This window comes from Zingiber officinale, chromosome 6B (assembly GCF_018446385.1).
Source record: "Zingiber officinale cultivar Zhangliang chromosome 6B, Zo_v1.1, whole genome shotgun sequence".
Classification (NCBI taxonomy): Eukaryota; Viridiplantae; Streptophyta; class Magnoliopsida; order Zingiberales; family Zingiberaceae; genus Zingiber; species Zingiber officinale.
Genome location: NC_055996.1, coordinates 60,796,404 through 60,809,200, shown reverse-complemented (window position 1 = coordinate 60,809,200; position 12,797 = coordinate 60,796,404). Strand labels below are relative to the sequence as shown.

Genomic DNA, 12,797 nt, shown 5'->3' with positions numbered 1-12,797 from the left:
TCTTTGTGACCAATTAATATTTGACTTTGGTATTATGACATGATCACCTCGTAGTCTATGTGACTGACATGGTCTATGTAATCATATAACGTTATGGATTGACTTGGATGAGTGAGAGATGTTGGATGTTGAGGAGACGAAGGGGAACCATTTCGCCTTCATTTCTCTCATTGCTGCGAATGCCTCTCTTTGCTATAAACGCCAAGGAGACGAAGGGGCATCCTTTCCCCTTCATCTTCCTCAATCTTCTTATAAATTGTGCATCCAAGCCATGAGAAGGGATCGACAGAAGGATAAGGGGAGAGGCGATGGTTATCAGTGTTGGTCCAACAAAGGAGAACATCCGAGAGTCTAAGGACCTGGCTCGTGAACCTTGAAGCACTTTCTGGTTACCTGTAATCGTGCTTCCGACAGCAGCGACATCCGACGACTTCTTCGATTTCTTCGGGAGATCACTGTGAGTGGTTATAGCTTTTTCCTATGTTTGATCAATGCTGTCAAATAGGCAACAATACATACAACCGTCTACACTCGCTCCTCAGAAGATATTATTATATGATATTCACTCCTTAGATGATATTATTATCTATACAAATTTAAATTAACATTAGTTTAATTACCATTCATTCTAGCACATTAGCTCTCAATAATGTTTATATTTTCATATGTATAAATTTTTTATTAATTTAATAATAATAATAATAATAATAATTGTATTTAGCGTTAATAATATTCTATTGGTTTACAAAATGACCCAATTTAAAGACTAATAATACATCTAATATAGTGAAAGTTATTGAATCCTTGATTTTAATATAAACATCAAAAATAATCTTTTAAAGGTTATTGATTATGCAGAATACATAGAAATAAATATCCAAAATTTATCATTTTAGGAAAAAAAAAACATAATATTATTAAATAAAAACAACTAAATAAATGTTTAAAGAATCTCAAAACACTAATCCTAATTTTGCAAAAGAAAAAAAAAATAGCCTCCAGAAAGACTTTTAAAGATATTGGTTAAGGATAAAAATGGTAATTAACTATAGATCTATGAATAAATTTGAATTGATATATTATATATCTCGTGATTCAATTAGAATGAAAAGTTATGGTATCTCAAAGTTTCTATCAATTCTATTCTGATTCTACGATCCTACTAATCTTGCTACGATTCTATTAGAAAATCGATTCTGCATAATTTGAGATTGATTTTTGTTTCTGGATCGTAGTAATCGTATGATCCTATAATCTAGGATCGAGATTTTACATACTATGATTAGACATTCAACCAAGTATTTTGTACCTGGTAAAAATTGAAATGACTAAAATTCAAATTATTCGAAATTTAATTTTAATATATTTAAGTTAAAATTATGTAAAAATAATTAGAATTTGATTCAAATTTAGTCTGAACAGCTCATGAACAATTGAACAAAACATATGGATTTGAATTTGATTAAAAAAACTATCAAATACATTCGAAGTTATGATCAAATTTTATAATTTCAAATACAAATTTAATATTTTTTGAATCGGTTCGAAAAACTTAACCAGTTCGTTCGTTTGCACTCCGGTAGACTAACATTAGACAATGACAGAATAGGAGAAAGTGTGCAATTTCATATTACACAATTAACATTTGATTTTGTGTTATTTATAAAAAGGATAGTTGTTTGTGATATAAATTGCATATTAAACTATTAACTTTTGTCATTTTCGAAAGAAAATGATCTTTTTTTAAAAAAAAATTATTATGTATTGGTTTAAGGGTCTGATTATTTAGATAGGATATATAAAGGAAAAGATCTAAAAAAAAGTACATAAATGATAAACTTTATATAGGTGATGCAAATTTAAACGAAGGTTTATGATTCTCCAAGTGATCAGTTATCACGCTCTAAATGTCGACCCTGATTTGTTATTTCGACACGTGTCAAACTATTAGCGTCCTAACATGCCCACCCCTTCTCCTCGTACCGTTGGATGCTCGCCACAGCACCCGTCGCGACTCGTGCGCAAAGACGCGATGCGGCCCATCGGCCTAAGAATAAGATGAGCTAGCAGCGGCGTCGTAAGTCGTATCATTTCATCTTCGCCTTCCTCTTCGATCTAAATATGTTGGCTTCTCTTTTTCGCCTCCAATCTCGACTCCTTCCTCCTCCCTTCTCTAATTCCTTCGCATCCTACTTTCCTTCTTTTTCCTCTTCGTCGCGATCGATTTCCTCGGTCGGATCTGCGGCGGAGAGGCACTTCAAGTACGTCATTCTCGGTGGCGGTGTCTCGGCGGTGAGCATTTTATTTTATTTTTTCCCCTCTCGATCTGAGCTCTCTATCTCGTGCTTTTGTGTATAAGTCTTTTTGAAACATTGATCGAGAAACGCTTGTGCTTTTCAATACGAAGTTGCTGTTATTGACTTGTAGGAACCTCAAATCTGTTCGATAGTCATCTAGTTTCGATTAATCTTCCAATTTTTTTTTCTGTGGTTAGGGATATGCGGCTCGGGAATTCGCTAAACTCGGTCTTAACCCAGGGGAGCTTGCAATCGTCTCGAAAGAGTCGGTATGGTTTTCTATCAGCCTTTTCTGCCTCCTTCCAATCTATAGCAGCATTGGTTAACTCAAAATTTTAATTACTTATAATGATGCAAAATTCACACCAATTCACTCTCTCGCATCATTTTCTTCTCTCTTCCAAATTTATAACAAAGTTGGTGATTTTGGATCCTAAATTATGGCCAAAGTTCACGCTTGCTTCATTTTCTTGTCTCCTCCAAACTTATAGGAAATTGGCAGATCCTTAATCGCATATAATGAGTCAAAAATTGACACTCGCATCATTTTCTTGTCTCCTCGCAACTTCTAGCAACATTGGTTATTTATGATCATTAATTACTTCTAATGAGGCAAAAATGCTCACTTGTCTGATTTTCTTGTCTCCCAATTTTAGCAATGTTTGTTAATTCAAATCTTTATTTACTTCTAGTGAGGTAAATACACACGTGCATTAATTTCTTGTCTCCGCACAACTTGTAGCAACATTGGTTAATTCAGATCCTTAATAACTTATAATTCGGCAAAAATTCGGACCTGCATCATTTTCTTGTTTCCTCCCAATTTATAGCAATATTGGTTAAGTCAGATCCTTTATTACCTCTAATGAGGCAAAAATCTGCACTTGCATTAGTTCTCAGATCATTTCTTAAATTTTCTAGTGAAGCGGTAGATCTATTACTGATGGGTCTTTCTAAATTATGTAGGTTGCCCCTTATGAACGGCCAGCACTTAGCAAAGGATACCTTTTTCCTCAAGGTATGCCGACTTTTTGAGGAAATAGGCAAATATTTACTGTTTTAATTCTGACTTGAACAGTTTGCATTTGATCTATTTGGTTCTATTAGCTTAAATCTAGTCCATGCTATAACTTGAAGATCACTCTTAGATTACTTATATTCAGTTTGATATGGAGCATTAAAAGCACATATATTTTGAAAACCTTGATATGGATATGCACTTGCACTTCAGATTTAAAGAGAAAAGTTGAAATTTAGTCTGATTAATTATTGAAGCCATAATGGCATAAATGATCATCAATTATGTGAACAAAATGACAAGTTTGATTTGTTTATAGAAGACAACAAAGCAACTTATTGTCTAAAAAATTTTTTTAGCCTAAGAACCACATGATGATCACCCAAGAATCTAAAAGTTTATCTCAATTTTATGTTTCATTCATAACTGGAATTTATATTGCATATATACCTTCCGTGATGCAAGCTGCATATCTTTGGGTTTACGGAAGAATATTTTTTTTTAATCTTTGCTCTTAGTATATTTTAAAATCCACCAATTTCATGTTTATAGAACTCGTAGGTTTTTTTTTCCTTTCCCATGTATATGGTGAATCTATATTGCATTCTAGATGGTTATAAGTAGTGAAATTTTAATTTCTTGTGGTTTCTTTTCTTTGATTTTGGTTATCTATATTCGTGTACAGATGCCGCAAGGCTACCAGGTTTTCATGTCTGTGTTGGCAGTGGGGGAGAAAGATTGCTTCCAGCATGGTATTCTGAGAAAGGTAGCTTGTCACTTGTTATTATTCCCAGTTTGCTTTTAGATGGTAATTACTTACATTTTGAAATAACTACATCTCAGCTTTATTTTCTTATTTACCTATTTATTTTCACAGATCATGAAACACTGTGTAAGCACCAAGTTTTCTTGATTGAATTAGTAAAGTTGAGGATAAATTAATTATATTTCACATATGATAGTTACTCGATTCTTTAATCGAGAAGTGACTGTTCTCTATGTTTTAATAATAAGTTCCTTGTTTAAAACTTCTTGACTATTTGTTTTTAATAACCTCAAAGTTAGTTATTGACTTTGTCTCCAGGCATAGAGCTTATGCTTAACACAGAAATTGTAAAGGCAGATCTAGCAAGCAAGACTCTTACCAGTGAAACTGATGTGAACTTCAAGTATGATAATCTAGTCATTGCTACTGGATCTCAAGTAAGTCAAGGAATTATGAATTCTTGCTATATATAGTATTCTCAATCTTCTCTCTTTAGTTGATTAGATTATATTCTCCTCTTTAAACCATTTTATGTGATGTCAATTCCTTATCTTACTTTATGCTGGTGGGTATCTATGTCATCTAGTTCGTGAACCTATCAGATGTTGGTGTTCAAGGTGCAAATGCAAATAATATATTTTACTTAAGGGATATTGATGATGCTGATAAACTTGTTGCTGCAATTCAATCAAAGAAAGGTGGAAAAGCTGTAATTGTTGGAGGTGGATACATTGGTCTGGAACTTGGTGCAGCATTGAAAATCAATAGCTTTGATGTCACTATGGTGTACCCTGATCCTTGGTGCAGTGAGTTACATTGTTATCATAAATTGCTTCAATTGTTAACATTTTGATTCTTTTCCATTTTGAGAAGAATATTCTGTTATGGTGCTTATGGTGTGTTTTATAAGGCAAAATAGAATGGAATGTGAATTGTGGTGCTTATCGTGCACTTTAGAGAATCTGAGCCATGCTGGTAGATTGGGTCTGTCTGGTCATGCTTGATGAGCCTAGTTGGCTATTTGAACTAGGAATTCGAATTGAGTTAGTGATGCCTGTCATGCTTGACTAATTGTGTCATCCTGATTGGACCTAGTGAGTAGTGAACCAGATAGGTTTAGATGTACTGAGTTGTCGATCGAACTGATTGTGTTGGATGGATTGACCAAGTCAAGTGTATCGAGAAGACAAGTTATATTGGGTAAGACTAGATATATCAATAGGTCGTATTAAATAGAATAATTAAATAAAGGAAATAGGTAAAACATAAAATAAATTATTCCACTATACAACCAGACAAAAGGATTAGAACGAAGCAATATTCTTCATTTTTTTTCATTTCATTCTATTCTATTATTAATTTATTTCATTGTACTACATAAAGGATATCCTTATGTAGTTATGGTGGTGTTTTTTTTCCCAAGAATTGGAAAATACATTATACAAACCCATCACCTTGTAAGAAAAACTTCATTAACAAATATATCACCTGGTTAGACAGGCTGTTTGTCATTGTTAACAAATTTATCAAATCCTTTAATTATTATTTGTAACCTACTGCGCTCATGCAATTTTTTTCTTCTTGTTGCAGTGCCACGGTTATTTACTCCAGAAATCGCTTCTTTTTATGAGGGTTATTATGCAAATAAAGGGATCAAAATAGTTAAAGGGACAGTAGCTGCTGGATTTGATTCCAATTCAATTGGAGATGTAAGCCTTCATGCGTTTGGAGGATTAAAATGCTTATCCATAAGTATATTTTCATTGTGAAGTTGATGTTAATCAGGTGACGGCTGTAAGGTTGAAGGATGGACAAATTTTAGAGGCTGACATTGTTGTTGTTGGTGTTGGTGGAAAACCGCTTGTTACACTTTTTAAAGGCCAGGTTAAAGAGGAGAAAGGCGGAATTAAGGTTAGATCTACCTCTGCTTCATGAATCATTGGTATCAGCATAATTGGAAGGACTATGTCTTTTTTGATTGCATGGAAGTTTTATTTGTAAGTTTATCATTTCTACTTCTCATTATTGGGTACCAATTGTTCATCATTCTAATTTTAAATGCCTTTTTAAGAATATGGATAAACAAAGCAATTAATGAAATTCTAGATATATCTGCTTGTTACTTAATAATCCATCATGATTCACTAATATGGTGTTGAATACAACTTGAATCTAATTATTGAAAAGCTGTACTTTCTTTGTTTAACCTTTTGTATTGCTTACAGACTGATGGTTTCTTCAGGACAAGTATTTCTGATGTCTATGCTGTGGGAGATGTTGCTACGTTTCCTTTGAAGCTCTATGGCGAAGATAGGAGAGTTGAACATGTTGATCATGCGAGGAGATCAGCTGAACACGCTGTAAAGGTGATCTTTCGTGATGAATAAATACTTGTATCATTGGAATTTATCATTATTTTATTTCTGTCTCATCTCTCACAGGCAATTAAGGCAGCAGAAGAAAGCAGATCAATAGAGGAGTATGACTACCTCCCGTACTTCTATTCTCGTGTGTTTGATTTATCATGGCAATTCTACGGTGACAATGTCGGTGATACCGTGCTGTTCGGAGATAATGATCCTAAATCTGCAAATCCGAAGTTCGGTGCTTACTGGATCAAGGATAGTAAAGTAGTAGGTGCATTTCTCGAATCTGGATCTCCGGAGGAAAACAAATTGATAGCCAAGGTTGCTAAGCTCCAGCCACCCGTGCAGGATCTTGAACAACTCCGAGAGGATGGTCTTACATTTGCAAGTAACGTCTAATTGGTACCTAAGATATGATTTTGGTATTAAATTGCTGAATCACCTTTTATTTATGGTCCTACACACTTTACTCTTTTTATTTTTTGAGCCTGTAATTTTTTGGTTCAGATAATATTTGGTGTACTGGTAACTTCAACCTTTGAATATAAAGGTTCTGCTTCTACAATTTGTTTTGGCAGCTAATTGATAGCCAAACCAATTCCGTGGCAGTTGCCACCAATGTATCGTATCATTCTGATCTCTGACAAACATACAACTCCTCCAAAGTTTGAGCTGAGGCAAGTGTGAGGTTTTCTGCATTTTGGCCTTCAGCAAGATGCGATGAGAAGTGAGGATAAATTTTCTAAGATGGGCTTCACAATTGCTGTTGCAGTGAGATGGTTCATGAGGCAAGGCGTCTTCCGGGCCTTCCTTGAGCCATAATCAGATGCAGATTCCTTATGACCTTGCGCCACCAATAGCAAGATGCAAGGGTAAGCTTCTACATCGTCGAAGGGAAATAGCATGGGATCAGTATAGTTCTGGTTAGTTGGAGTTGATTTGAGCTGCAATGAAATAAAGATTTACTAATTTTGATTATTTCTGAATTTTGTCACTTCTAAGTACCAATTACATGGCATGAACCAACAGAGACATCAAATAGTGATCTTTATATCATCATATGTCTGCCGTGAAGCATCAAATGCAGATGACATGACAAGTAGATATTTCAAGCACCTGTTTGGATCTTTGATGGAGTGGTGACCCTTGGTGACAGATTCACAAACTCGAGCGCTTGCATTCTTACCTCCACTGGATAATCTGCCACACAACCGATCCTTGGACCGGCTCCGCTGCACCATTTCAAAGAGAGTTGATGCCCCAGCTGGTAAGAACTTGCCTTCTGCTTTGAGTTAATCCTTTCCAATATCGCCTTCTTAGGCACGTCCAGTCTTGGGCTCCGAAGGCCACCGGATAATGTCCTTTTGTATTCAGCATGAGCAGTGCCATCATCAGCTGGCAATTTTGAAGTAGGTTCCTCAGTTGCACTTTTTGTTACTTCTGTAGGCAGAACTAGCTGTGGAGCTTTAGAAATATTGAAAGCATCGATCATCTTCTCAAGCTGTTGTTTCTCATCGTTGTCATACTCTTCATTCGAAGATGATAATATCTGATAATTATCCTTGGTAAGAAAAACACCACTGTTTTGATTAAGGCACTGAAACAACAATTTACCTGAGTTCCATCCAGATGAACCCCATGCTCTTTGAGGAAGCTTAGGAAATAATCGAAGTTTTCTTCGCTCGGCCGGTAATGCCCACTGTATGCCCAAATACGCTGTGATCCAGCCAACCATGAGCAGAAAAAGAGTTGGTAGTAATTAGTGATATTGGGCATAAGATTTACTATATCATTTGTTTCAGGTTCTAACACAACTCTCAACAAAACAAAACTGATGAAACTTTAAGTTTATATAATACTTCAAAGGTTTGAGTATCCCACCTTGAGGATCCCATTTTCCGCCGTGAATCTTCCAGCAGCCACAGTGGCTCCTCCAGCAAGGAAGCTAGAATGGTGAAAGACTCCTTTTTTCTTCTGAGCAGCTACAATTAGTTAGTAATTGACTACTAAAGACGGGAACAAAATGCACACACCATAGAACACTGTGAATCCCAAGAATTTAATATCCTACCTGACCAGCATACAATTTCCTGGATGTGCTCATCACAAAGATCCATTTTGCTTCTTTATTTCCACCTTGAGTGGTGTCAAGAAGCTCACCAGAAAGTTTGTGCACAATCTTACCATCTACCGGCTCGTACTTGTATTGCTTTCTTTCTTGCTGACAAAATTCAGTGTTAATATAACATTAGGTCATAGGCGCAATAATGTTAGTGTTCCTTAGGTCAACAATAAGAATTAGCTGCCTCTTGATGATACATTTAGCAATGGCAAGTAGTTTTGACAGCCTCTTGCATGTTCCCATCATTCAACAACCTAAGTGATAGAAGGAAAGGATCTTACAGGTCCAAGATACTTGACACACTGCTTCTTGAGTAATGATCTCGGGCATTCTTTAAGATCCAAATCTTTGCCATCACCAATGTCCAACCTGCATAAATATTGAAACATAGATCAGGTGGTAAAGAGACATTGTTTCACCTCTAACCGGTCTTAGCATATTGATTTGGAGAATGACCTGGCAAGGTTATCGGTTTGAAGTTCCAATTGGCCGCTTAGATAGAACTAACTTATTAAATTGTTAACCCAGAAGTGCTTAAGCCCAAGTTAAAAATAGCACAAACATCTATGTTTATAAATCCATAATTCATTATATAAATTTAGGTGCCATAATTTCCTCCATCAAGACCTATATTCCAATTCATAACTTTGAACCATTCCTAGCAGTATGTGTGGCCAAATTGCAGTTTATATCAACCCTCTGTTTCATGGTTTAATATTTGCCATGAAAGGAATGAAAAATAATAAAAGGTTAATTACTAGAAATATCTGAACTTTTGATGTTTTAACAAATCTAGCACAAACTTTATATATATATAACACAACTCTAGCAAACTAAAACTCAACACCTGTGATATTTTTTTGAAAGAATTTTTAATGAATTAAAATGTCAATATATTACCCATTTACTCTTTAGAGGATAACAATGTATGTTTAATTGAATAATTAATAAAATAATTATTACTGATAAAGATCTCAAAAACTATATACAGAGTTAAGCTAGCAATATCCTAGATCTGTGATAAAATTAGAAGTTATTTACAAAATTTGTTAGAAATGAAAGATTTTTTTTTTTTACTTGATTCATTAAAGCTTATTACTGATTCTGGAATTCATTTATTGTTGGAATTGCTGATATAGTAAGCTTCTCATCTGTGATAAAATTAGAAGTTATTTACAAAACACCATGAACAATTGAATGAAACAAACATAATTCAACACTAAACCAAACTTAACTAGGATTATATGGCTTCAGTTCTTACCAATAGAAGAAAGGTTGACCAGCTTGGCTTTTACTCCATTCTTCATAGTAGAAGTGCAGGTTATGCCCATATCGATGCCTTGGATCAATCTGCAATTTTATTAAACAAAATGAAGGGAAAAAATAATAAAACACCATCAAATATTTCCTTTCTTTTTGAGAGGAAGTCGATCATAGAGTAGTAGGGTCCAAGACAAAAGATCACTTTTTGCTGAACTCTCTAGAAGAAAACAAGAACAATATAACTAATTAAGAGCAACAATAAATGTCTTGTTTTGGCACCCACAGCTTCGATCCAGTGTTGAAAAGCCAGCTTCAAAGCTTTGTCGTCCTTGGATAATCCTTGTCCAACCTGAATTTGCATTTGTTTGATCTTTATTTCTAGTAAAATAATCGAAAATTCGATTTGGGGTTGTCGAGAATCTAGCAAGAAGAAGGAAATCGAGGGAGGAAACGGGCCTTGGAAGCGATCATGCCCATGCGATTCCAGCGCGAGATCGCCGTCTCGTGCTTCCTATGATCGAAGAAGGAGACGGTGCTGTAGTTGAGCCGAGCAAAGTCCAACAGTTGCCACCTCCACAACAATCGAAAGACGAGAAACACTTTTTAGGGTTCATCCCATCGACCGATAGATCAAGGCGCAAACGTAAAGAGAGAGACACTTCTTTTTTTTAAGAGTAAGCGGGGTGGTACCAGAGCTCCTCGGCGACGACGGCTGAGTCTGCGAGTCGTCGGCGGGTGCGATAGCTACGGTAGACCTTCTGGAGCCTGGTGGCCGCGGCGGACGGCTCAGGACTCTCTGAGTCCGCAGAGGACGGGGGTCTTCGCCACCGGCGGCCTCCGTCTCCATGAGTGGGCAACGGAATGCGGTATCGGAGAGGGAGAGATCGAGGCAGTGGCTCGAGCGATCGATCGCTTCGAAATGTGCGAGCGTGAGTCGGAGATGGAAATCGATCGAAATGCTCCAGTGAGTTCGGATGGCAACTCGGAAGAAGTAAGAAATGGTGGCTCGACGGAATCGAGTCAAATAACAGTCCACTATTTTGTGTTAATTTAATATTGAGGCCTCACTTTATTCCTTTTCACCCCTCTACTTTACTATATATAGTTTCATTCCAAACTTTATTTTCACCATATATGCTTCTATCATTATTTATTTCCTCTAATTTTTTTTTTTGCGACAACTAATTACTATAAAAATCTTATTCATGAAAGGGTTAAAAGGTCAAATGCCTGAATCAATAGAAAATGTTATTGAGAGGGATAAATATTTAATGTGATTGTTAATGGAGATCGCATACTGCATTGTGTGGGAGGAGGGGGAGGGAAGGAGAAAAAAAATTTTAAAATTCTATTTGGGGAAGAAGTGAGCTATGAAAAGAAAAAGTAATGAAGGTAAATTTTAATTTTTCTTATTCATGAAATAAAAAAAAAAATTATATCCTGATTTGGAGTGTAAGGAAGAGTACGAGGAACTAAAAAAAAATTGTATTCTAATTTTATTCTTGTTTTATTATATTAATTTTAAAAATCATTATTTTAGTTATCTTTTGTGTTGCAATAAAAAACACTCATATCGCCACGGGGACACCGATGTTGATTTCGATGTCGACACTGACTTTGACGTTGACTTTAACACTAACGTCGACTTCGATACTAACTTTGACGTCGACGCTGACTTTGACGCCAACGCAGATGTCAACTTTAACAAATGAACTATAATTGCTTGAACGCGTAAGTCTAAATCAATAAATATATTTAAAATGCACTAGGTTCTTGAACGCGTACGTATTTAATAAAAATGAAAATAATTTTATAACTTTATATATTTAATCTTCGTTACCCTCACTTTCCTCCCAAACACGATAATATATATTAATGAACGTTCCCTCCCTCCTAAACATGGAGAATATAAACATTTTACTTCCTCTCCTTTTCCCTCTCTTCTCCTTCCATTAATGAACCTTCGCTCATCCATATGATGTGGTGATAAGGGGCCCACCAAGTGCGGGTTAAGGACGGAGGAAGTAGATGGCGTGGAGGTCGCAGTCAAGGCCAACATGAAGATCAAAGTCAAGGCGATCAACACCAGGGAACCAACGGGCTCATCAAAGGCGGGTTGAGCGGATGTCTGCGCTAGTGGCCAATCGGGCATGAAGTGTCCGATCAGTAAGTGACTTGTTCGAGCATAACGTCCGTACAACTCAGATCACTACGACAAGAATATCATATGCTCATCATAAAGCGGAGGAACATTAAGGCGACTGGAGAGCATGCCCAATTGGGCGAAAATAATCTACCGAACCAACTCATTGTAGGGAAGCAACAGAGGTCTACTGAGCGGGGATCCCCAACTGAGCGGCTTCTCCGCTCGGTCAAGCAGTGTGACCCCTCTCATATCCATTGATATCTCTTTGGGAGATAATGCCGCTGACAATGAGACATAGTTAATAGGAGTATTTTATGACGAAAGTTTCTACTGTCTTATCAGGGATTCACATATCCTGTTAAAGTATGGTGTCAGAGCCACTTTTCTGGCATGTCCTTTCATAGGACAATTTGGAGAACGTGCCCACACCTTGAGGAGCGTGCACGTCACTCCTTGGGGTGCTATATAAAGGGGGGTCTACGCATAGGCGAAGGTACGCGTTATTCATTATTTTACTGTTGTCCCGCTTCCTTCCTTTTTTCTAGTAATTGACTTGAGCGTCGGAGGGTCAATGCTAGGAACTCTTTCCCTAGCTTGGCACTTACGTTTCTTGTGTTATAAAATGGAGCGAGGTTTACACATGGTCAACCTAGAAACTACATCTCTAGCTAACCTTCTTCACGATTTTCGGACAAGATTACCATCCAAACAGTGGTTAAGCAGGATTGATATCAAAATTAAAATATGCAAGATAATAATTATCAAAATGAAATTAAACTTAGCTTTGTTTTTTAAAATTTTTTTTTTACTTTTTTAATA

At 36.2% G+C, this 12,797-nt stretch overlaps 1 protein-coding gene and 1 pseudogene across 9 annotated transcripts; one reads left to right on the top strand and one right to left on the bottom strand.

The window, feature by feature from the left end:
• The first annotated feature begins 2,074 nt into the window (after window positions 1–2,074).
• LOC121992519 (monodehydroascorbate reductase 3, cytosolic-like) lies at window positions 2,075–7,947 on the top strand. Of its 9 annotated transcripts, none has more exons than XR_006114932.1 (13): window positions 2,075–2,292; window positions 2,495–2,566; window positions 3,264–3,315; window positions 4,001–4,081; window positions 4,400–4,518; window positions 4,668–4,887; window positions 5,672–5,790; window positions 5,867–5,992; window positions 6,307–6,447; window positions 6,523–6,835; window positions 7,026–7,124; window positions 7,220–7,714; window positions 7,822–7,947. XR_006114932.1 is itself a non-coding variant. In XM_042546964.1 (11 exons), the coding sequence occupies exons 1-11, from the start codon at window positions 2,122–2,124 to the stop codon at window positions 6,987–6,989; spliced, it is 1,449 nt and encodes a 482-aa protein (XP_042402898.1). In that variant the 5' UTR covers window positions 2,075–2,121; the 3' UTR covers window positions 6,990–7,066. The 9 variants fall into 9 exon arrangements, 4 of the variants coding, with proteins under 4 accessions (XP_042402898.1, XP_042402902.1, XP_042402900.1 ...); XR_006114930.1 differs by having other exon boundaries at window positions 6,523–6,849; XR_006114931.1 differs by having other exon boundaries at window positions 7,026–7,714.
• Window positions 7,556–10,812, bottom strand: LOC121992520 (annotated as a pseudogene).
• Window positions 10,813–12,797: the final 1,985 nt, after the last annotated feature.